At 37.8% G+C, this 23,506-nt stretch overlaps 1 protein-coding gene across 1 annotated transcript in view; it reads left to right on the top strand.

The window, feature by feature from the left end:
- The window catches only part of tll1 (tolloid-like 1), a 44,909-nt gene that overhangs the window by 8,776 nt on the left and 12,627 nt on the right, over window positions 1-23,506 (top strand). The window contains exons 2-16 of the mRNA XM_048197592.1: window positions 4,830-4,940; window positions 8,644-8,724; window positions 10,502-10,672; window positions 10,757-10,874; window positions 15,962-16,140; window positions 16,847-16,952; window positions 17,045-17,169; window positions 19,562-19,677; window positions 19,875-19,977; window positions 20,104-20,220; window positions 21,110-21,255; window positions 21,857-22,052; window positions 22,141-22,266; window positions 22,637-22,797; window positions 22,895-23,075. Of these exons, the coding sequence (XP_048053549.1) occupies window positions 4,830-4,940; window positions 8,644-8,724; window positions 10,502-10,672; window positions 10,757-10,874; window positions 15,962-16,140; window positions 16,847-16,952; window positions 17,045-17,169; window positions 19,562-19,677; window positions 19,875-19,977; window positions 20,104-20,220; window positions 21,110-21,255; window positions 21,857-22,052; window positions 22,141-22,266; window positions 22,637-22,797; window positions 22,895-23,075 (2,037 nt within the window). The remainder of the gene's footprint in view (window positions 1-4,829; window positions 4,941-8,643; window positions 8,725-10,501; window positions 10,673-10,756; window positions 10,875-15,961; window positions 16,141-16,846; window positions 16,953-17,044; window positions 17,170-19,561; window positions 19,678-19,874; window positions 19,978-20,103; window positions 20,221-21,109; window positions 21,256-21,856; window positions 22,053-22,140; window positions 22,267-22,636; window positions 22,798-22,894; window positions 23,076-23,506) is intronic.

Here is a 23,506-nt window from a genome sequence, read left to right as displayed (position 1 = left end):
AAAATATCTCGCTTGGCATTGAACTTTGAGCTTTAAAATTTTACAGATTTTATTTATACTCTAACAACAACATTACACACTAACTAAAGTTTGAAACATGGGATCACGAAGAACGGGACCTTTAATTTTTATCATAACAGGAGTTTTCCAGAGAGAGCAGAATTCATTGAGCTTGCACTTTAGAGATTGACAGCTTTAGTGATTATAAAAGGAGGGCTCTTCTCTTGCTTTCTGTTTATTACCCATTCACAATCTCAATGCAAGTTTAGTTTTTCATGCTGCTAAGTACACTGCAAAGTTTCTGAACTTGACAACTGTATTTTAATGCGTGATTGAATTGGAAACTGCAATGTTTGACAGTGATCACCAACAGACAAGGCAAAACAGGACAAAATTTTAAAGTACTTAATTCAACAGTTTTTGCTCTGGTATCAAAATTGGTGGAGAGAACCATGATAAGTTACTGGTATTGTTAACAACTTCTGAAATTTTGGTACTGTGACAACCCTACTACATGCATAAGACTTAACAGAACCTGCATCTTTAAATTGATACACTTTAAAGCACCACTGCCATACATAGACATCTTTGGCCATTGCATTGCACAATGTTTTTGCATAAATATATATTTGGACACAAGTGTGCTATTATGTCTTTTTTGCACCCTATAAACATGCAGTAACACACTGATATAGTGAGTGATTAATGAAGTCTCAAATTTAGAGACCCGTCCCTCCAATCACAGGAGACACATTTGAGATGCATGTTGCTGTCAGGTGTTAACTGCAATGTGTCTCAGCTGACCACTTGTGATCTCATCACAGATTGACAGAGACAGATTTTAATACTAGGTGTAAATGGGCCCTTGATGCTTATACTGTAGCTCAGCCTGAATCTCTTGAGCAGTGGGATCCAAAACATTTTCAAGTGTGGTTGAGTTTAATCTCAGGACCTCAGAAAATCGTTTAAAATATAGTTTTTTCAGTTAGTCGGGTGTCATGTATATCCAGTGAATTGTCATTGTTCTGGCCACTTGTGTGATTAAAAACAAGATATCTGTTTTTAAGGGTGCTTTCACACTTGGTTCGATTGCCTGGATCGAACCCGAGTTCAATTGCTCCCCCTGCCCCCACTGGACTGTGTTCATATTATATTATTTGGGTCCGAAACGCGGTTCGCTTGCGTCATCAAACCAGCAGCTGTTTACCTCGTTGCTTAGTAACGACGGTGCAGGAGAAGGTGGCAAAATGCATAAAGTTGCTCTCCTCACTTTTAATATTTTTGTTTTTGAAACGTTGGTTTCCAAAGCTTCAGTACATAACGGCACTTGCTTGCGTCTGTCTGCCGCGAATGTAGAACGCTGAAGGTGTCAGCCATAGACTATGGTGTCAGCGAGCAGAAATGAGATATCGTTATGCAGCTCTCTGCTTGCAGCACGTCAGTCACGCTCGTCAGGAATGTGAGTGAAACACAAACACACGCACAAACACACATTTTTATCAAATAATACGCCATTAATAACGGCTTACTTCCGCAATTTGGTACGTTTACGCTCATATCAGCAGCGAACCATACCGGAGTTCACTTGAATCGTACCCCAAACCACCCTTTTTAAGCGGACTCTGGTACGGTTTGCGGGTGCACACCTGAGTTCAGGAGACAGCGTTCACATCATGCAAACGTACCGAACTCTGAAGTCAAACGGGTGCGCACCAAGAGTGCTAATGTGAAAGCACCCTATCATTGTAAGGATGCAAAGGTGACATCAAACAGTTATTGGAATTGTGTTTGGATGCATATGTGTTTTTGTTTGAGTGTGTCTGTCTGTCCCTTATTCTTCCTGTGATCAAGCTCACAGTAATGCTTTTTGGGCTGTCACCCAAAATGCTTTGCGTCATGTCTCTCTGACATGTGGCGCAGATGTCTTTAGTTACGCGTGTCACTGACAAACAGAAACACCCCACTCATCCTTCAGCTCCCATGATACTCATTCATCAGTCTCAGCTGTGTATTTCTGTGGGTTTAAGGAGGGAGGATGATTCTTGGTATTAAACTGACATCACAGTAATGAAGCGTCAACATATGGTTAGACTTTCTGAGCCCGTAGTGTGTGTTCATCAGTGCCTCCCTCCAGGATTCTCCACAACATCTGCTGTCACTGTGAACATAAAAACAGTCTGTCAAACTGAAGGGATTGACTACAAGAGAAGATGATCAGTGGCCATTCTTCATTCAAGCATACAGTCTCCAGCTCTGTTCTAGAGCCTAATGAGCTGTCTTGATATCGTAGACAGTTGCCTTCTAAGGAGCCATTCACACACAGCCTGTTTTTTTGGTTTTTTTTTTGCATTTAAAAACTTACAGTTGATCCTAACGTTGGTTGAAGTTAGCATGTTATAAGATGATATACATAAAAAAAATACTGTGAAATGATTTTTCGAAGTTCTTAAAGATTATTGTATATTTTACAAGAAATATTCGAAGTATATTAAACAGGTAAATACTATTTTAGTCTTTAGAATTTAATTAAATGTGTTACTTGTTGTTTCCTTGTGCAGTTTACTAGCAATTTCTGAGTGAAAACTTTTTCAAAGCAAATCCTACACAGTTTTTTTCCAGTTTTATTTTAGTGTAGCGCATAAATATAATATAAAATAAAACAATTTTAATTAGATTGAATTATTTTTATCCAATTAAATGTAAGTATATTTATAATCAACCTTTTTCTTGCTTTATCCACAATTATGGATTGATAATTATTCTGCATTTTGTGAAGAGCACCGCTTATAATGCCTAAAAATGCTGTTTATGTAGATTTTGAAACAGAGCTTTTAAGCTTTCACTTTTGGTAATATTTGCAATGCAAAAATATTTCTCATAGTCTCTATGTACTTGCTGAGACAAGTACTCAAAGTGGATGCACAGTTAGTTACAGCTCTCCTCCAACTCTTAAATCATTCATAGGAAACAGAAAGAATGACTTGGACTTTTCCAGGATAACCTGGAGTATCTCATTTGGAACTGTAGTGTGACCTCCAGGATAATCTCCCATTTTAATACACAATTTTATCTGCGGATATCACTGCACCCAGATTAAAACACACCTCCCACCGCACTACAATATCCTTGGAACTCAGATTATCATTTCATATTGGCCAAAACCTATCCCCCCTCCAGATGACACTTTGTTCCCATTTGAGCAGATGTAAAGCTGTTAAACTGTCAGTTTGATTTGACTTTTAACATTTAACTTTCAATGAAAGAGACACTACAATTAACAATCCCATGTGACTGTGATGGTCACGTGTTAGCCTCTATATGTATAGTATAGCCTCTGCTCTGTGTTAATCGATCATCGCGGCTGAAGTTATTGACCGGTGCTAAGTTAAGATGTGCAGTCAAAGACTCATTGACGTTAAACGAATACATGATTGCTGAGGCATTACTGGGCTTCACTCCCAGACTTGCAGAATCAATGTACAATTCAACACAAAGCCTTTTCCTCTGCGGTCAAGTCGAAGGCACTTTGCCTTAACCTGGAGACATATTTTACGCTGTCTTGTCTCACTGTCAAGGCTGTTATGAAAACTGCAGAGAGACCTTATGTCAGCTCTTAAATATAAAATTATTCCGCAGAAACTGAAATATGCATATCTGTCTGTGGGGGCTAGATGTGTATACTTGTACTGATGGATAAATGACTGTGTAATGTGGAAGAAACCATTCAAGACCACATAGTGATTTACTGTAAAAAGTCAACTTTGCAATTCTTTAAATATAAAATATAAATATGCTTTTTTTGGAATATAAAAATTATAAGCAAGTAAAACTTAGCATTTGATTAAAAGAAATTACATTTAAATGTGTGAAAAATGTACAATAATTAATCATATTTTTAAAATATTTTTTAAAATGTACAAAATCATTTTAAAATAAGTATTATGTAATCTAAAAATTATAAATGTAAATATAAACTTTTTTAAAATTATATTTACATTTATAAAAAAATATATTTTTTTAAAATTTAATTTAAGGTGCAGTGAAAGAGTTTTAGACTGTATTAGAGAGTCCCACAGATAAGTGAAGTGGGGTTAGATCAGTGCTAATATTAGTTCTCTGTGAAGGGTGTGATCCACAGGAGACTCCAGCTTTATATGGATGTGATATGCAGCACAATCATGGATTCATGCTGAACAATGTCTCCAAGGAATTGATGGGGGAGGGATGGATGCTTGTATACACACGTGCGCATACAATCACAAACAATAGTGCAGTTCACCGTTACGTGTACATACGCATATGGACACTCACACACATGCATGCATGCACAAGGGCAAAGTTTATTGCAATATGGAACAATCAAGATAGCTTAAAGCATGTTCCTCATTGTTTATTGTTTTATATCAAGGTTGAGGAGTGAATAGCCTGCCAAAACTACTCGCACACACAAATGGCGTAGTTCCCAATATTATCTCCTTTCTCATGGCCATCTCTATGAACTCCTTGGCGACAGGCTAATTTAGGGATATATGATATCATGACTGTAGCTGAACATTAGGAATGTTGGAACATCCGCCTGGCAATTTTTATTCAGCATCTGAGGGTGCGAGAGCGAAGGGCAACCCAAGACAACTCGATGTTTCCTCTCATGTTAACTTGTCAATCGATTGCATATGCAGCAAACCTTAAATTAGCATCAGTCAATAGCTCAAGCTGCGTTGATCTGAGTCTTAGTCATGTCTGCCAGCACTTAGACCATCAATCAATGATGCTGCCAGAGTGTGTGTTTGTGTCCTCTAATAATATCCTTCTCTGTTTCTTTTTTCCAGCTGTATTTTGGGGAGATATCGCCTTGGATGAAGAGGACTTGAAAATGTTTCAGATCGATGGGACGATAGAGCTTTCGCAGCAGTCACATGGTAGACAGGGACACACATCTGGTAAGACACATTAGATATCACAGGGCTCCAGACTCCACTTATCGACAGTAGTCAAAATGGCCAACTTGCGAACAACAGCGTTAGGAGAAGTTACTTTTAAAAGTAATGCATTACAATATTGCGTCACTCCCTAAAAAGTAACTAATTTTAGTTACTTAGTTACTTTTTATGAAAAGTAATGCATTATATTACTTTTGCGTTACTTTTTCTCACTTGGGCTGGGCTTGCTTGTTTGTTTTCACACCTTTCAAACCAAAAATGAAATGAATAAGCCTCAGGCTGAAGGAAATGCATATTTACACCTGTACAGTAGAGGGCGCAGCTCAAACAAACCTTTCAGCTGTGCTGCCATTCTGGATTAAAGAAGAATAGGATACAGGAGAAGGAAGTTCAACACTCTTGTTTCTAAATCTAATTTAAAGTAATTTTTGCTTATTAGTATGGTTGAATTAGATCATTGACGGTCAGCAGCAAAGACATTGGTAAATAAAGTGAGATTAAATACATAAAGAATATTTGTGTAATTTAATGTAGTTAATTATTACACGTTTGTGTAAATTTTGAGATTGCATTTCTCTGTTTTTATTCATTTTGAGGAATAATAAATGTTTTCATGCAAGTGAGATGAGTAAATGCATGTTCACATTTAGTCTAGAACTACAATAACCATCATGTTCACACAACGCTTACAAAACCTCTGCACTTTATTTCTCTCAACATGGGGACAGGAGAGCTGTCAGTGAATAAATGTGAAAAAGTAACTTGAGTTACTTATTTGAAAAAGTAACTTAGATATTTTGTTGTAAATTAAAAAAGTAATGCGTTACTTTACTAGTTACTTGAAAAAGTAATCTGATTACGTAACTCAAGTTACCTGTAATGGATTACCCCCAACAATGGCGAACAAATTACTACCAGTTTTGTGAAACAGCCTCAAACTCTCCTGTAATTTAGCAGTTTGAATCTGACTCATTCAGTAAAAGAGTCCTTACTGAGTTCGCAACTGACTGAGACGTCCTCAGTTTAGTTTAGGATTCTAATGCACATGTTTTTTCAGCTGAGTTCAGTAGCAGATGTACAGTAGACAAGGTTAAAGCTGCAGTCAGCAGCTGCTAAGGGTTGTGGATTGTTTCTGGTGCAGAACAACAACAATGACTCTTTCTACAGTCAAGTTCAAGGTTTGAGCTTCTGTTTGACTCAGTCCTTGAAGCCACTCATGTTCTCTTTTCATCCTGATGTCATGTTTGAAGTCAGACCTTCCTCCAGGCATTAAATTCTAGCACTGGCCTCTGTGCAGTTTCAACTGCAGGGTGACACAGAGAAACAGGCACACACAGTAGCCTCTGTGGATTATGTATTACATGCCTCGTTTCCACTGAGCGGTACAGTAATTTTTTGCCGTTTCCATTGTTTTGAAGTTTTGAATGGTACTCGAATTCCAAACCATACCACTTTTTTTGGGACCCTTCCAATAGTCCAGTACTAAAGGGTGGAGCTAGACTTACTGCAGAGCATTGATTAGTTGACAGAGAATCGTCACTTGCACATGCTACAAGAGGAATGTTGCCAAATGGGAAAAATGCAATTTTTTAAATAAAGTTGAAACACAATACCATTTTTTTTGTGACAAACAGCCGCATGCTGAAAAGCAAGAACAAGATCTGCTGTATGTCCTTCATTGTTGTTTACTGTGTCGCTTTCTTCTTTGCAAAGAATGACAGCAATCACTACTTTCCAACATACACCACGCCTATCAAGTAAGGGTACTGTTGGCAGTGGAAAGGCAAGCCAGATCAGAGTTTACCATCCCGAATCATACTGAACTGTACTGAACTGTCCTGTACCGCTTGGTGGAAACGAGATAATGTCTTGATCATTCTGAGATATTGAGCTGTCATGAGGATGGAATAGATGTCCATGATTGCGTTGTGGGCTGTGGGTGATTTAAAGTCATTAAAGTCATATTGAAGTTGAAGAATGTGTAGGGATATTGGGAGTTTATAGCTTCAAGTGATTAGACTTGATAAATGCTCCTGTCTCAACTCCACTGCACCATCAGCAAACAACGGTGTGTGTGTGTGTGTGTGTGTTTGCATAGCGAAGCCTTTGTCTTTTACTCCTTATGTAATGGGAAAAGTGCAGAAGTGTGTGTGTGTGCAAATGTTTGTTTTTTGTAAGTTAGAATAAACATTGTTAACAAAATCCTTCCTTGCTGTTATCTAAACTGACCAGTCAAAATGTGTGTGTGTGTGTGTGTGTGTGTGTGTGTGTGCATCTTTCCCAATGGCATATTGCTAAGGTAAACTGTCAGTGTGTCTAAAACAGGATACAATCATTGGTATGAGTAATGACTACTCACAGACTAACAGCCAACTAAGAGAACTCTACCTTGCTGGTAGCGGCATTGTCAGCAACATCACCTTTATCATCATCTGAGTCTTTGGCAGCACAAAGACGGAAGCGAGACCAAAAAGACGATAAGGATTCAGCTTTGCGTTTCCGTTCTGACTGGGGTTGTTACAGGATGTGCCACCGGGGCAAAAGGGCAAACTGCATCAGGACCATGAATAGCAGAAGAACTAATGCATGTTTAAACCAGTCAGGACAGGTCTTCCTTGGATATTTCCAGATTCATCAGGATACTGTCATGTAGACAACAGCACACACTTGTATACCTGCTAGTGTAATGTGTGTGAGATTGTGTGCAAATTAATCCCAGAGCTCAGACTTTTCCTGTGTCTTGGATTTAGAGTTTTGTTTGTTCCTCACTTTCCTGTTAGCATCAGAGAAATTCCAGAGAGAGAGAGAGAGAGGATAAATGCAAAAGGAAGATAGCAGAGGAACAGAGATGTGTGAATAGAAATGTTCAGTGAGAACCCTGGGAGTGAAAGACAGGAGTAGGTGAGATGTTGAATGAAGGAGAAGAGGATGGTGAATAGGGAATGAGGAGAGGTGAGGATAAATGGATAAAATAGGTGTGATAATGGCAGACAGCCAGTGATGGAAGTTTCTCAGATAACTGACAGCATTCATGTAACATTATAATGGCACTAATGCAATTTGCTATTGGAAATTTCCTACTTCCTACTTCTGAAGTAGTGATTACAAGCTTATTGCATTCAGGTGTTTTGTTATTGGAAAGAACAGGAATCATGGCGACACCAGGATTATTCTTGTCTATTTATTGGGAAAATCTTATTAAAGCCAAAATTACAATTAGCGTCCCATTCATTGACAACCATAAACTTCACCACAGTACCTAGATAGTTAGCTTGCCGACAGTTCTGGAATTTCAAATACAAATGTCAAATACAGGCTATTTTTGCTGTGTATAAAACATATAATATGCTTCAAATGATTATTCATGTAAATATGCACTACTTTAACATCAAGACAAGGCAATGTGAAAAAAGCAAATAAAGAACACCAGTCACAGCAGCAATCATTCTCTTCTCCGCCATGTTTAAGGATTATGGCCTGCCCAACTCGGGAACTTCGGTATCAAAATTATCCCAGATATTCCCAGTGGTAAATATGGGTTAATTATCATATTTACGATAATTCCGATAGCATGTGAAGGCAGCATAAGCAGCAGCATTTACTCAGTGCTTAACAACAACACTCACACAATGTTCTCATAACATTATGATATCCCTCTCACAGCATTCTTCAAATAACTCTCTTGTATGTTTCTTTTTCTCAGGTGGTCTAGGAGAGCATAATCCCAGTAAGAAGAGAGGTTCGTTATATCTGTTGCTGGACAGAATACGACGGTTAGGTTTTGGTAAGTTCACCCTTTATACATAAACAAATGAAACACTGGAACTTTTTTTGTCCTATTTACCCTACAGCACCATCAGTAAGACCTTTAGATTGTATGCCTGTTAGTCCAACTGTACACTGAGCTGAGGACCGTCTGCCAAGTGTATCATAAAGGGGGCAAAATATATGTTTCTAAAGCATAAAGTATAACAAATAAAATGAATTGGAAATATAACAGTGATCCGATGGCAGTAGTTCTCGAGTCAACAGCAGTACACTGATAGCAGTTCTCTCTCGAGTCAAGAGTCAGTTAAAGGTTACAATAGTTCACCAGTACACTGAACTGAGGAAAGTGTTCAGACTCTGACATGTCCGCGAAGAACCGATGAGCTGCTGATACAACAAGCATGCATGAACCTATGGAGCCCCGCACATGACATGCAAGAAAAATAAATAAATCGTGCGCACGATTTACTAATTCGTTCCTTCAATATACTAATTCGTTCCCTCGATTTACTAAATCGTGCGCACGCTTTAGCCTACTATTTTTTCCTGCATGTCATGTCCGGGGCTGCGTATGGACCAATCAAAGTTTTTTTTGTGGTTTATGTAAAAAGGTGAGTTGATTAAGACTAGTTTATTCATTTTATATGCTTTAGACATGTTAAACATCCACATTTCACATCATTATTGGGTGCTTTAATAATAGAATTGCATATATGTGACGTCATCACGTGATCACATAAACAAACTGGTGATTCTATTTTTTTAACCGGTTCATTGAAACAAACTGTCCAAAAGGAGCAGTTTGGGGATAAGAATCGGATTTCATATCACTCAACCTTTCATGTCAAACCTCCATGGGAATGGGAAGGGCATGGGAATTTTGTCTTTATGAAAATTATATATTGGGGTATAATTTTTTCACCGTGACATATGTCGTGACATCATTATGATTTTCAACACATACTTACATACAGTATATAGCTAGTGTATAAATTGAAACCTACTCCTAAACAATTTCTAGATATAAAACAATATAAAACACCTAACAGCCAGATAAAAGTACAGTCACAATAATTTAGATGTCGTTTTGACCTTTATTCATATAATACACAGTAGAAAGCAAAGGGGTGGGATCGGAGAGGACCACAGGCGGGAACTCTCAGTGTGTTGGAGCGCTACTCAAAAAGCAATTTTTATATGGTTTAGAAATGGTCAGGTTTAGGGTAAAAATATAAATGTAAAAATATATATAATAAATTCAAATGAAATGAATCAATGTCATGCCAATTTATAAAGATGTTCTGAGAAACTATATTTAAGATAAAAAATTTATTGATGCGAGTCATTCTATTAACAGCAAAGGCTTCTATTTGAAAGCAATGGGTTAGTAAAAAAGGCACAAGAGGGTGCTTTCAGCGTCTGTGTAGTGATGCAAAAAAACAGAAATTTAATTTAGCATTTTTATATATTTAAAAACAAGTTGTATATCACATACAGTAGTCAACATTTGAAGTGGATCAAAAAAGTTCATTAAAGTTGTCCTAAGAACTAAGTTGTTCTAAGAAAAAGGTTTTAGGTGAAAGGTTTTGATCCACTTCAAATGTTGACTACTGTATATTATTTTTAATGAAATAAGAAAATTAATTTGGATCTGCTTATTTTATTCAGTAGTGTTAGAATCAATTAAGAAGAACCCACGTATTCCATATTTCATTTCTGGAATGGACACAAAAGTACACAAACCTACTGTAAGGTGTTTTCTATCATTCTATCTACTCTTCTCTATGGTGCAGAGTCATGGCCAGTGAACAGCAGTAAAGATGTTTCCAGCTCCAAGGCTGGAGGAAGGAGTGTAAACAGCGGCAGAGGTGTGAAATCTCGAGTACCACGTGCTGCCACATCCCGAGCTGAGAAGATCTGGCCTGGAGGAGTCATCCCTTACGTCATAGGAGGCAACTTTACCGGTAAGGGGACCTGTGTGTATGTGTGTGTTTGACATCAACATATGAATGTGTGATTTACAAATGATTTCTGTATGTGTTTCTCAGGAAGTCAGAGGGCCATGTTAAAACAAGCAATGAGACACTGGGAGAAACAGACGTGTGTGACCTTCATTGAGAAAACTGACGAGGAGAGCTACATCGTCTTCACCTACAGACCCTGCGGGTTTGTGTTTCAGCATTCACTATAATCATAATACATTCATAATACCAGCCTGCGTTTCCACTGATTTTAGAACCAAATGATAATGATGCTACATAACCTTTGCACAATTAAACATCCAGAAAAATTTACATTGAAAGTAATTTAATTCAACATTTTTTGACATCACAAGCTAGAAGCTATATTTGATTTAATGATCAAAAGTCATAATTAATCAATTTATACATTTGATACAAATTAAATCATTAAATTTTATGCAGTGAGACTTATAGAATGTCTCAACAGAATGTCTGTCAACTGAACACATTACCGCATTTGGGTGATTCTAGTGTTTACAGCTTTGTTAATTATTTTAGAATTTGTGTAAAATAGATTTGAATGTCATCAGCTAGACAAAGTTGTTGTTTTGAAAACCTTCACTTTAAAGTTGTGATGTAATGGAAGTAGTGACATCTTTTCTTCGTATTGTGTCGCACGTCTGAGACGGATTATCGAAAAAGAAAAAAATGTAGAGCTGGGACTTGGTTCTATTCATCGGTTGTTGATTGGATGGAGAAAGATCTGAATGTGAGCTTGCAGATGACTATAAAAATGGGGAGAGGTAAAATTATAACAAAAGTTCGATAACTGTTTGATATAATGTTTATTCACTGGGCAAATAATGCTGTGCATGTGTTGCAAACCATCGCACTGGTGCCAGTACCAATTTGCCTGACTGATAAGCACTGCTATTTCTGTTTAGTATAAGAAACATTAAACACGCCAAAAGCGGAACAAATCAGAGCTGCTCGTTTGCATCGTGCACCACACGGTACATTTATTAGCTCGGCACAAATCACACCGCAGCGTGAGCTTAGAGCGAATACACTTACTCGCTTACTGTCTCAATCACACGGCCACTAAACAGCGCTGTGAGATCCAGTGAGAAAAGTTCCATTTCGCTGCAGAGTTCTCCTATACCAACCACAAATCAAATAATTCATGATTTAAACTAATTTAAGGAACCAATATTTCCCAATATACCCAATATATTAGAGGACCTAATATTTCCTCTTTCTTTTTCTCTTTTTAAGAAGAGAGAGGACAACAAAATCATCCTCACTGCTTGAAGACTTTCAAGATTTTGTATTGTTTTGCAAATTTTTTGCAATGGATTAATTAATAAGCATCGGACTCAGCGTGCAAGGTTTCTGATTTTTAGGATGACAAATACAAAAAATGGATATGAAAATTTCGGACTCAGTGTGCAAGGACCTTAAGAGACTAAACATGTAATATTCATTTGTGAAATGTTCACCTGTTTGGCAAGTGCTTGTCATGTTCTGATGATAAAACCACAATTAATTGTCTGGTTTCTACAACTTTAACTCAGGATCAAAAATCTGTCTGTAATCTTGAAAGAAATAAAGATGTAACATTTATCATGATAATTATCGATATCGACTGATATGAAAAATTCTATCATGATATTTTTGGCCATATCGGCCAGCCATAGTTTAAGTGGACTAAATGACTGGAGAAATCCGGCATACGTCACCAGAGAGAAGTCTAACATTTTACTGGAAGATCAATATGTATTTTAATAGAATACAAGATCAACATTTTTTTTTTAAATTAAACCTGCATGGAAGATTTTTTCGTAAAAAAAAATGCATTTCAAAAATAGATAGAGTGAATTTTCATTTCATGCCGACTTTAAAGTTCCTGGTTTTAAACTGGCACGGTTTAGAAACCAGTGTAGAGCTCTAAACCATATTTTATTAAATGTATGAAACACTACAAGGTTGGCTACCAGCTCCAGCACCGGCACTTTGATAGTGTATGAAATCTAGTTTAGAGTTTTGATTCTGGACTTCTACAGGCTGTTGGTAGTTTACATGTATTGAAAGTAAGAAAGGTTGCATGAAACTCAGTGGCCATTAAGGAACACGCTCAGATACTCAGCTCTCATTGTTATGAGTGCATCCTGTAATGTGTGTTTAAAACAAAGGTATGTGTGTGTTTGCGAGAGCGAGGGAGTGAGAGTCGGCTGAGATGACTACAGTCGGCCTGGCTTTCCTTCCTTTCCCGTTACCACGGTGAGCAAACCATCCATTGTTCTTAGGAATGGAATCCTAACTGTGTGTTAACAAGGAAGAGAGAGAGAGAAAGAGAGAAGGGAAGACGGAAATCACATAAGTCTAGATAAATATATTGTTGGCAATTGTTCATATCTGAAAACTTTGCGTTTAACTGATTATTTGATCACATGGAGCATTGTTTAATGACACAACACCTGATAAGAAGGTTTTTAACCACTAATAGAAGTGTTGTCGTCTATGAATGTTATGGATATGGATGCAAAATGTCTGTGTGGGAATGATGGTGATGGAAGGTGAGGTGAAATAATGATGTAGATCCAGACAGATTACAGAGAAATAGACAGAATGACCATTGACAGAAGGACAAGACTAGATTAGAGCAGAGGCAAGAGAGGTAGAGAGAGCATTACATAATATTATCCATCTCAGTGCAGTCATATCTCTTATAATCAGCAGACGTCATTCAGCTATAAACCTGCTGACAGACCAACACAAGCATTGAGCGTTAACCTTCTATGTGTCTGTGTGTGCTTTTTAAGCATTTGGCATGTAGCTTGTGCCCATGTGTTTGTGTTTGTGTAGAGAAGGTTTTGACAGGCTTAATGACTGACTCCTTTGCACAAATTTTGATTAAATATAAAGACAAGATTTTACAAGGTTGGATACTTGTATGTTGCATATCTGTGTGTAGGTTGTAAGCAAGTCACTCGTTAAAAATGCTCAGTTGAATTTATTTGTATAGCACTTTTTTTTTTATAATACAAATGCTTCCAAAGCAGCATTACAGAAAATAAACAATATTCAATATTCCTTTCTCTTTTTTGATGTAGATTGATGAATGTGTTTTTTTTTTAGTCTGTTTCCTTTTATTAGTTTGAATATATATCTGTGTGTGTGTCTACACCACACTATCAATGGCTATGAAATGAGGGATTAAGGTGTTCTAATCCAAGTTATAAATAGTGAGCGACTGGAATCGAGATTACTGCTTTGTTTGTGTGTCTGAGACATTCTAAATGGTAGACTATTGAGATTCTATCTGGATTCCTTGGACTCTGTCTTCACAGGTTTAACCTTTCTTTGGCCCTGTTTCCACCTGTTATTAAGATTTTGTTATGATTTCATCGAGACCCTCCTCTCCCAATGTAGTGCTGATCACTTTATGAATGTATCACGAATTATGCATCTTGGAGGTAGGGTAGGCAATTTTGGAGAGGCTAGCAATAGCAAGCTAGCTTTGAAAGCATAAGATCCCACCCCCTCCCTTCAGAGCGCTTCCCAAAGCCACACCTCCTCCAAAACACATGAACGCGCATAGCCAGAGCAGAGTCTGCAAAGCATCAAGAGAGACTGCATTATATTACCTCATGTCTCAAAGAACATAACATTACAATAATGAATGTAAACAACTTACAGAGCTCTGACTTGTACCACAGATTCATTTCGCCATTGATAGCATTGCCATAGAAATCCATAAATCCGATTCTGAGGATGTGAACAGCTCAGGGTAGAAAGTCACGGGGTGCCATCTTGTAATTATGGTTACGGCATGGCGTGAAAGCAGCATATGCTTGTTGTTTTGGTTCAGGAGGAACTGTAAAAGGTGGCTGCTGTTTGTTTGCATAGCCTCTGCATAACTTCATGAAACACACTGATGACGTGTGATGTCTGCGCAAGTAGGGCTCGCAGAAGTATGGAAATACATGCGTTGACAAAGCACATCACTCTTTTTATAATTACGTATTATATGAAGTATAACTAGTACATTATAACATAATACAATAACTAAATATAACTATAATAACTACATCTGAATTCAAAACAATACATTAACCAAGTAAAACTTATATTGTTATCAATACTAAATGTACTAAATGTTAGTGTTACAAAAGAGTGAATTTACACCATTCAATACTGTCTTACTTTCCATTCACTGATCTGATTATAGATTATATTGTCTATATTATAAATCATTGTTTTCAAAATGACACACCTTCCAATGTAGCAACTTGTGTATCATCTAGAATTCCGTATTTCATACTTTAAATACAACTTTGCTTGGTCATTTGTGTGCCTAGAATTCTTAATTGCGATATTTCCAAATCTACTTGAAGGAAAAATCATATTACTACATTGTAGAACACTAAGTCTTCACTTTCATACAGCATAAATACATCTCTCTTGCCAACATTCTATTGTTATTCAGAAAAACAACTGGGAAAAAATGAATAAAAAAGAACAGCATATAGAACTGGTCAGCATATACTAACATAGCTGATAACACCTCACACACACACACAGTCAGCTGGGTTGTGAGGCTGCTGGCAATATTGCTGTTAATAATAATCGGATTTGCAGGCTTATACAAACACCAGCAAGTGAAACAATTCACCTTAATCAGCCAAATATTCTCCCTGCTTAATGCAACACACATAATTCAGTGCAACTTGAATAGCGCTGTGCAGGCACAATCAAATATATATTGTAATTCTTTTTCTCACAATATTGCATCAAAAAATAAACAGCAGGGGGAAAAATAAACAGTTTTGGTACTGTAGTGGCCAAAATTCCCTACTTGATGTCCAACTTAAAATCTGGTTTCTGAAGCAAAACCACTGCTTTAGACTGTCTTATGGGATGTACTTTGGGACCCACCTGTCTCTCTTTAGTTCCTATTTGTCTCTCCTGTGATTCATTGCAGTAGCACTCAGTCAGAGGTGAACAATGTGTGCTTCTTTGTCGTTAAGGAAACAACACAGCAAGAATCTGAAAGCTAACCTCAACTCACCCTAATCACCATTAATCAGCTCTCATCATTTCACACTATCCCCTGCTCACCCCACTGTAAACTACATTACCCCAAACAACTAAGCGTTATCCCAGCTCACCTCCCATCACCCCCTCATTACACTCATTGTAGCACTTTATGACACTCCTGTGACATAAGCAAAATGCTGACATTTAATTGAGATCTTCAGACATTTAACTTTTTATTTTTTGGTTCTCAAGGTGTTGCTCTTACGTCGGTCGTCGTGGCAATGGACCCCAGGCAATATCCATTGGGAAGAACTGCGACAAGTTTGGCATTGTCGTTCACGAACTTGGGCACGTAATTGGCTTTTGGCACGAGCACACTCGACCTGACCGTGACGATCATGTGACCATTATCCGAGACAACATCCAACCAGGTACTACGTGACTCATGACTCAAGTCTTTGCATCCTACCAGGTAACCGCTTGTTCAATATGGCTGCATTTCACAGTGGCAGAAAATCAAAGATATTTTTAATATGCTCTCATAATTTTTCTCCACTACCAAAATTTTCATGCTTCAAGACATTGTAAAAGTAATCCATGTGAACCGAGCAGTTTAATCCATGTCTTCTGAAGAGACATTATCACTTAATGATTTAACTAAACAAATTTAATTAAGGCTTTTATTCGCATTTAAACATTGATCAATGCAAATACATAGAGCCCATCAAATATAGTAAACACGGAAGCTCAACCGTGGTTGTTGATGGGTGAGAACAAACCTCATTGGTTCTCACATGTGAAGCAAGCACACACTATCCATTTAAATTAAGATTTGATTAATACATTTGTGCTTTGGACTTGCATTTAAATAACATTGTGTCATTTACTGTTTGTTAAGAATTTTCAGTGTTACTGATCACCATCTTTGGTATTTATTCTAGTCGCTCTCTCTGTGGTGACAGGCATTATTCACAGCTATCACAAGAATAGAAATGGTGCTTGGCTTCAAATATTTGTTCATACAGACAGAACAGAACAATTTGAGAGTTCAACTGTTAGTATATCAAGCCTAAACACACAGTTGAGCCTGTGAGCCTAAACATCTGTTTTAATATGAGTGTATCTGTGTGCACCCAGGTCAGGAGTATAACTTTATCAAGATGGAACCAGGCGACGTCAACTCTCTTGGTGAGCCGTATGATTTTGACAGCATCATGCATTATGCCAGAAACACTTTCTCCAGGTGAGACTTCTGTCACACACAAGGAATTTCACACTCAGTAATTTAATACACAACTTTCTAAGCATTCTCCTTTTCGTCTTTCTCTTCCATAGAGGAATGTTTTTAGACACAATTCTTCCCTCTCGTGATGAGAATGGCGTCAGGCCTGCTATCGGCCAAAGAACTAGACTCAGCAAAGGAGATATATCGCAAGCTAAGAAGTTGTACAGATGCCCAGGTAAGCCTACAGTGTATGTGAGAGAGAAAGTGAAAATTTAAATAAAGGAAGACCAAGGGTGTTAACTACAGTAAGATGACCACTTTATGAGCAGAGAAGTGTCTCCAGCTAATATTGTGGTTTATATGTGTGTATCTTTGTGTTAGCTTGCATGAGATCATTTGTTTTTGTCAGTTTTATGATGCTTATACGCTTTTTGAGGTGGCTCATTGGAAAACATGCCTCACTGCAAGAATGTCACTTGTTTAAGTTCTGGCTGAGCCAGGTGGCCTTTCTATGTGGAGTTTGCATGTTCTTCCCATGTTGGCATGGGTTTCCCCATAATCTAAAGACATTAAATTGCAACCCTACATGGGACAAGTGGTTTGTTGAATGGATGGGTGTGCATTGTGCTCAGGAAAGAGAAGACAGCCACCCTGACATTTCACAGACAAAGAGCATAGGATCCTCTCGCTCTACTGCCTGTGTGTGTGTGTGTGTGTTCATGTGAGTGGCATATGAGTGTGTTACTTTACTGCTGTATTGTTTTGAGTTCATGCACTAGTGAGGGTGTGTGTGTAAATGCGTAATGCATGGCCTACTTCACATACAAAGACAAAGCTTTCTCCCTTCCACCTTGTTAACTGTCTGTGACAAAATTTGTGAACTGAATGCCCACTTTCATTTTACAATTTGCCGCATTTTACATTTTAAGCCACTACACTCCCAGAAAGTTTTCAGTCCAATGATGCAATAAATAAATTAATTAAAAAAAATATCCAAAACTGCACTAATGTAAAGAAAACCAAACTAAAGAGACGGAACAACAACAACAAAATACTGCAACAATAACAGACACCCGCATTGACAAAGCGCTTGTGTGAAGGGATCATGAGATAGTCGCAACTTTAGTTTTTTCAGTACCTTCATGTTGTTTTCACACTTATTTAGGATAATGTTTTGATTTGTCATGTGTATATTGCTGTGTTTACTAATTCTGAATGGATCAGTGTATTTAGGTATATGCAGTCAGGTCAAGGCGGTTGGTTTAGGTTATTTTTTTCCCATCTCCATGTGGTCCTGTTCAGTATCACAACTTGACTTGTCTAAAATGTAAACAAGCTCTTTGCTGTTGCACTGTACAAATACTATACACTACTAAAAATGTTTTCTGTAATGTTTTTTTTTTTTCATGGGTGCTTTGGTGTGCATAATTTATAAATGATATGGATTCCTTATATCATTTGGTTATTTGGTGTCCTTTTAGAATGTCCAGGTGTCCTTTTTTGGAAAGAAACCTAAATTTACCTTTAAGCTTGCAGAAAATACAGTTTTTTGAGAATCACCCTTCAGTCTGAGAGTTTACTTTGCTGGATATAGCAAATTATGACAAAATGAGCATGTTAAACAAGAAAAATGGTATATGCTTAACTTTCACTATACAGTACGACTGTGATTAATCGCAATTATTCACAAAAAAAGGTTGTGATTGATCGTGATAAAAATTCTAATCTATTGACAGCAATAAAAATAATTTGGCATGGGGTGAGTAAATGATGACATAATTTTCATTGTAAGTTTTTTTGGAAACTACTGTTGTAAGTCCAACGTTCATATCTCTGCTGTTCCATACAGGTTATCAGTAAAAGTTTAGTCTGAAATAGGGGTGACTGTCTCCACCCAAGCCAAAGATAACAGCTTATCTAATGCAAGACTGTGCACCGGATTGTCCTGTGACTTGACTACGTCTTTATATTTCCTTGATATTGACACCCAAAAGCACCTACATATCCAATGAGCTGTGATGAAAAACAGAGGCCTCTCAGACTAATGTTTGGCCAACCGCTACATCGATAATTGGGAGAAACATTTGGCAAATGTTAGCAGAAGATTTGGCTTCTCTTGAACAGAGAATCTGCTCCCCTATCCTGCACTGTTTGGCTCCTGAGATCTCATTAGAACAGTCAATAGGTCTTTGTTACTTCATTGTGTGTGTGTGTATCTGTTTCCTGCACTGCTATTTAGTGGTGGCGGTCGGCCACTGCTGAATATACAGTGCTACGGCACAAAAATTTTTAGCCGAGTTGTGAACATCTTTCTATTGTGTTGTCTTCCCGGCTGCATGAAAAAAACAAACATTCAGCACATCCAGTGTAGTCTGATTCATGAGCGAATGACTGTTTTGAGACGGTTCATTTAATTAATTGGTCAAAAAGACTCGTTAATCAGTTTGAGTCCATCTAACGAATCATTCAATGAATCTTACAGAGCGATTACTGAATTAACGTCTAATTAAAGTTACACATTCAAGTTTTTATAACAAAAGGAATTTTTCAGTTACTGAAATGTTATGCAAAGCAGTTTTTCTCTATGTACACTCATTAATCATGTTATTGTGTTGGTCTCTTTCCAGCATGTGGTGAAACACTACAGGACTCAGTGGGGAATTTTTCATCTCCAGGATATCCTAATGGGTACCCGTCATATACACACTGTGTATGGAGGATCTCTGTCACACCTGGGGAAAAGGTAAGATACTTCTGTGTGTTAAGTGTTTGACTTTACAAAGGTTAACTGCACTGTTGAACTGTTCATTGTACATTGTACAATTTTCAATCTATTTTCACCTGTAATTGTCTTCACTATGAGGCTGTAGATAAAGAAACGTTGATCCAATGTGTGAATTTTGATGTATTTGACAGCTGCATGTGTGCTGCCCATTTCAGATAGTGTTAAACTTTACCACTATGGACCTTTACAAGAGCAGCCTGTGCTGGTACGACTACATAGAGGTTCGTGATGGATACTGGAGGAAAGCACCATTGCTGGGTACATACATACTGGTGGATTCACCAGGAATAATCTGGAATTTATTAAGCAATCATATGAATCACCAGTGCATGCTTATGGGGGACTGTTTCTTATATCTTATTGTGTGTGTGTGTATCTTTGCAGGTCGTTTTTGTGGTGATAAAATTCCAGAAGTTTTGGTCTCCACAGACAGTCGGATGTGGATTGAGTTCCGCAGTAGTAGCAACTGGGTTGGAAAGGGATTCGCAGCAGTCTATGAAGGTGTGTGCGTGTTAGGGCTGTCACAATATCAGATTTTCAGTACACGGTTATGGTGGCCAAAAGAATTCATAATAAAAATAGTATAGTGTTATCCATAGAAATCAAAAAATAAAATGCTTGGCCAATGAATCACACTCAAAATACAAGTGTAAGCAGGCAGAGAGATTTTGTAAGCACAACTGTACAAAAGAACTGTTGAGTGGCTGCAGACTTAATTGTCTAACACCTGGTCTTTTTTTTACGGAATCCAAAAAAACTCTTGATTACTTCTTGATTTTCTGTTGTATGATGGGTGGAAACCAGCATTAATACTATAATACACTGCATTAATGCAATACTGTCAACTACTATGTTGGACTGTCAGCCAAATGGTGCTGGATTACTTACGATATTATCATTTGTGTAGTATTAACATTATATCAGTGTGTAATTTTTTAAATATCAAGGTTATCGCCAACGCCGGTATATTGCGACACCCCTAGTGTATGTGAACTACTATTAAGCAGTTTCATGTTCATTTCAATTAAATGTCTTAAAGGTGAAGTATGCGGCACTAGCGACACAAAAACAGGATTGCAAAACTGATGACTGCTTTCAAACATATTTCCAAAATACTTCCCCATCAGTCACTGGTCAAATCAACCTACAAATAGATTGCTTATAGCTGACTGCATATTAAATATATAAATATTTTAATAATTCAAATTAGATCAGCTTTAACTTTGTATTTTTTTACATTAACAAATATGTTTTCAATAGAAAGCATTGCAAATTGTTTAAATAAATAATATTAAAATATTATTTTAATAAATAATATTGTTTAGACACTGTGAAAATTGCATAAATATTTCTGAGGACTAATTAAAAATCTTTTGTTTGTGTCTGGTAGCAATATGCGGAGGGGAGATCAGTAAGGACTCTGGACAGATTCAGTCTCCAAACTATCCAGATGACTACCGTCCATCTAAGGAATGTGTGTGGAGGATCACAGTGTCCGAGGGTTACAGCGTGGGCTTGAGCTTTCAGGTCTTTGAGGTGAGGTTGTTGTCTCCTCTCATTTGGCTGTTTTCTGTTTATATATTTTCGGTCAAGTACTATTCTCACTTTAGCATTCCTCTTTCATTCTCCTCCTTCTCCCTTGTCTTTTCATTCTGAGAAGGAGAGAAAAAGAGGAGAGACGTCACTATTTACATGTGTGCTGTTTAGTTTATGTGTATGATATACACGCACAAATAGACACACATCATTGTCAAGTTGATTTTTCTATAAGACTGCAGATGTGTGAGGCCAAAAGTTAGGCACGTTTGATTATTTACATTAAAATGTCAGAATGTTGTTACAAGTCACAAGTATGTATGCACACTATTGTGTGTGTCAGTAGGTCAAAGGTGTCGAATTGTTCAGAGGAAAGGAAAACACACTCTCTCTCTTCGCATACATACATTCACACTTTCTTTTGCACGCATAAAGTCCATGTATAAAGAGCAGGACGTGTACTAGACCTGAGAGCCTGACATATAATATATACAAAGACGCCTGAGATCCTGTTTTTATTGGACCATTGACACCTACTGTACGGTGCTATAGAAACGCTAATGCCATTAACACATACTGTATTGCACCTGTGTTTGTGCAGATCGAGCGACATGACAGCTGTGCATATGACTATCTAGAGGTTAGAGACGGTTTGTCTGAAAACAGCCCCCTGATTGGTCGATTCTGCGGCTACGATAAACCTGAAGATATCCGTTCCACCTCCAACACCCTCTGGATGAAATTTGTCTCTGATGGCACTGTAAATAAAGCAGGCTTTGCTGCAAACTTCTTCAAAGGTACACACGCACATACAAAATAGTTCTATCAGAAGCTGATGTTTTGGCCCTTGTCCATTCAACTGAAGTGTCTGTGTCATTAAAACAGAGGAAGACGAGTGTCTGAAGCCAGATAATGGAGGCTGTGAACAGAGATGTGTTAACACATTAGGAAGCTTCAAATGTGCATGTGATCCTGGATACGAACTGGCCCCTGACAAGAAGAGCTGTGAAGGTAAGAAAGTGTGTGATTGTGTTTGCACACACTGCACACAGGTGCTTCCGTCTGCTTGACTCAGACATGCTCAGCGGATGCTCAAGCCAAACTGAACGGTTCAGGAAAACATCCGCAGTCAACAGGAAAACAACAAGAACAAACAGCACTTACTAGGCTACACTCACTCTGCTCAGAAACCACATGATTTCTGTCATTAAAAAAGCACAATGTGTTGCGGTAACACTAAAATAACACAAAAAGACATGTACTTTATAGTTTATATTTAATTGAATGCTTATTAGTCTGTATACCGCCAGAGAACTGAAGACAGAATCTTTCACTTTTGTGTTTTTAAAAGTTTGTTTTTGCTCTTTTTTTGCTCTTTCAGCTGCATGTGGTGGCTTGCTGACTAAGTTGAACGGCACTATCACCACCCCAGGTTGGCCAAAGGAATATCCTCCCAATAAGAACTGTGTGTGGCAAGTGGTTGCTCCCACTCAGTACCGCATATCCATGCAGTTTGAAGCCTTTGAACTAGAGGGAAATGAGGTGAGAGCACATACTCGCTAACTCTGTGTGTGTGCCAGTGTGGCACATAGAAGGATGGATGTTTATCAGCATATTTTTGTCTATTCTATATGTGTAGGTGTGTAAGTATGACTATGTTGAGGTGCGGAGTGGCTTGTCATCTGACTCAAAGCTTCATGGGAAATACTGTGGTACAGAGGTTCCAGAGGTCATCACCTCCCAGTACAACAACATGCGAATCGAGTTCAAATCAGACAACACAGTCTCCAAGAAAGGCTTCAAAGCTCATTTCTTCTCCGGTAAGACCACCATGGCAGCACTTTTCATTTGAAATGGAGATTTGGAAGTCTTTAGCTATGTTTTGACACCTCCACCCAAGCTCGCTTGTATATATGAATTTCATAATGTAAATTTTAAAAAGCTTTTCAAACATTTTCTAAGGTAAAAGGCTCTCTCTCTCATGCAACTGTATCGTGAGAAGTTCTGTGGGTTTGGTAAGAAACTATCATTGTTGGAACAGACTACAAATCATTAATCCAAACACTGGAATCTGGACTTGAGCGTAATTGTATTTCTAACCTGTTTGGATGCTCGATTGGCACTTGTAAACGTGACATTTTAATGTGCGTTGACAATGTAATTCGTAAAATGAAAAGTGTATGTGAGTGAATCAGGGTATTTTCTTCCACAGACAGGCCTGCTCACTGCAAAGAGCGACTCTTTATATTTT

The sequence above is a fragment of the Megalobrama amblycephala genome, linkage group LG7, assembly GCF_018812025.1.
Source record: "Megalobrama amblycephala isolate DHTTF-2021 linkage group LG7, ASM1881202v1, whole genome shotgun sequence".
Classification (NCBI taxonomy): domain Eukaryota; kingdom Metazoa; phylum Chordata; class Actinopteri; order Cypriniformes; family Xenocyprididae; genus Megalobrama; species Megalobrama amblycephala.
This window is presented reverse-complemented; position numbering and strand designations above follow the sequence as displayed.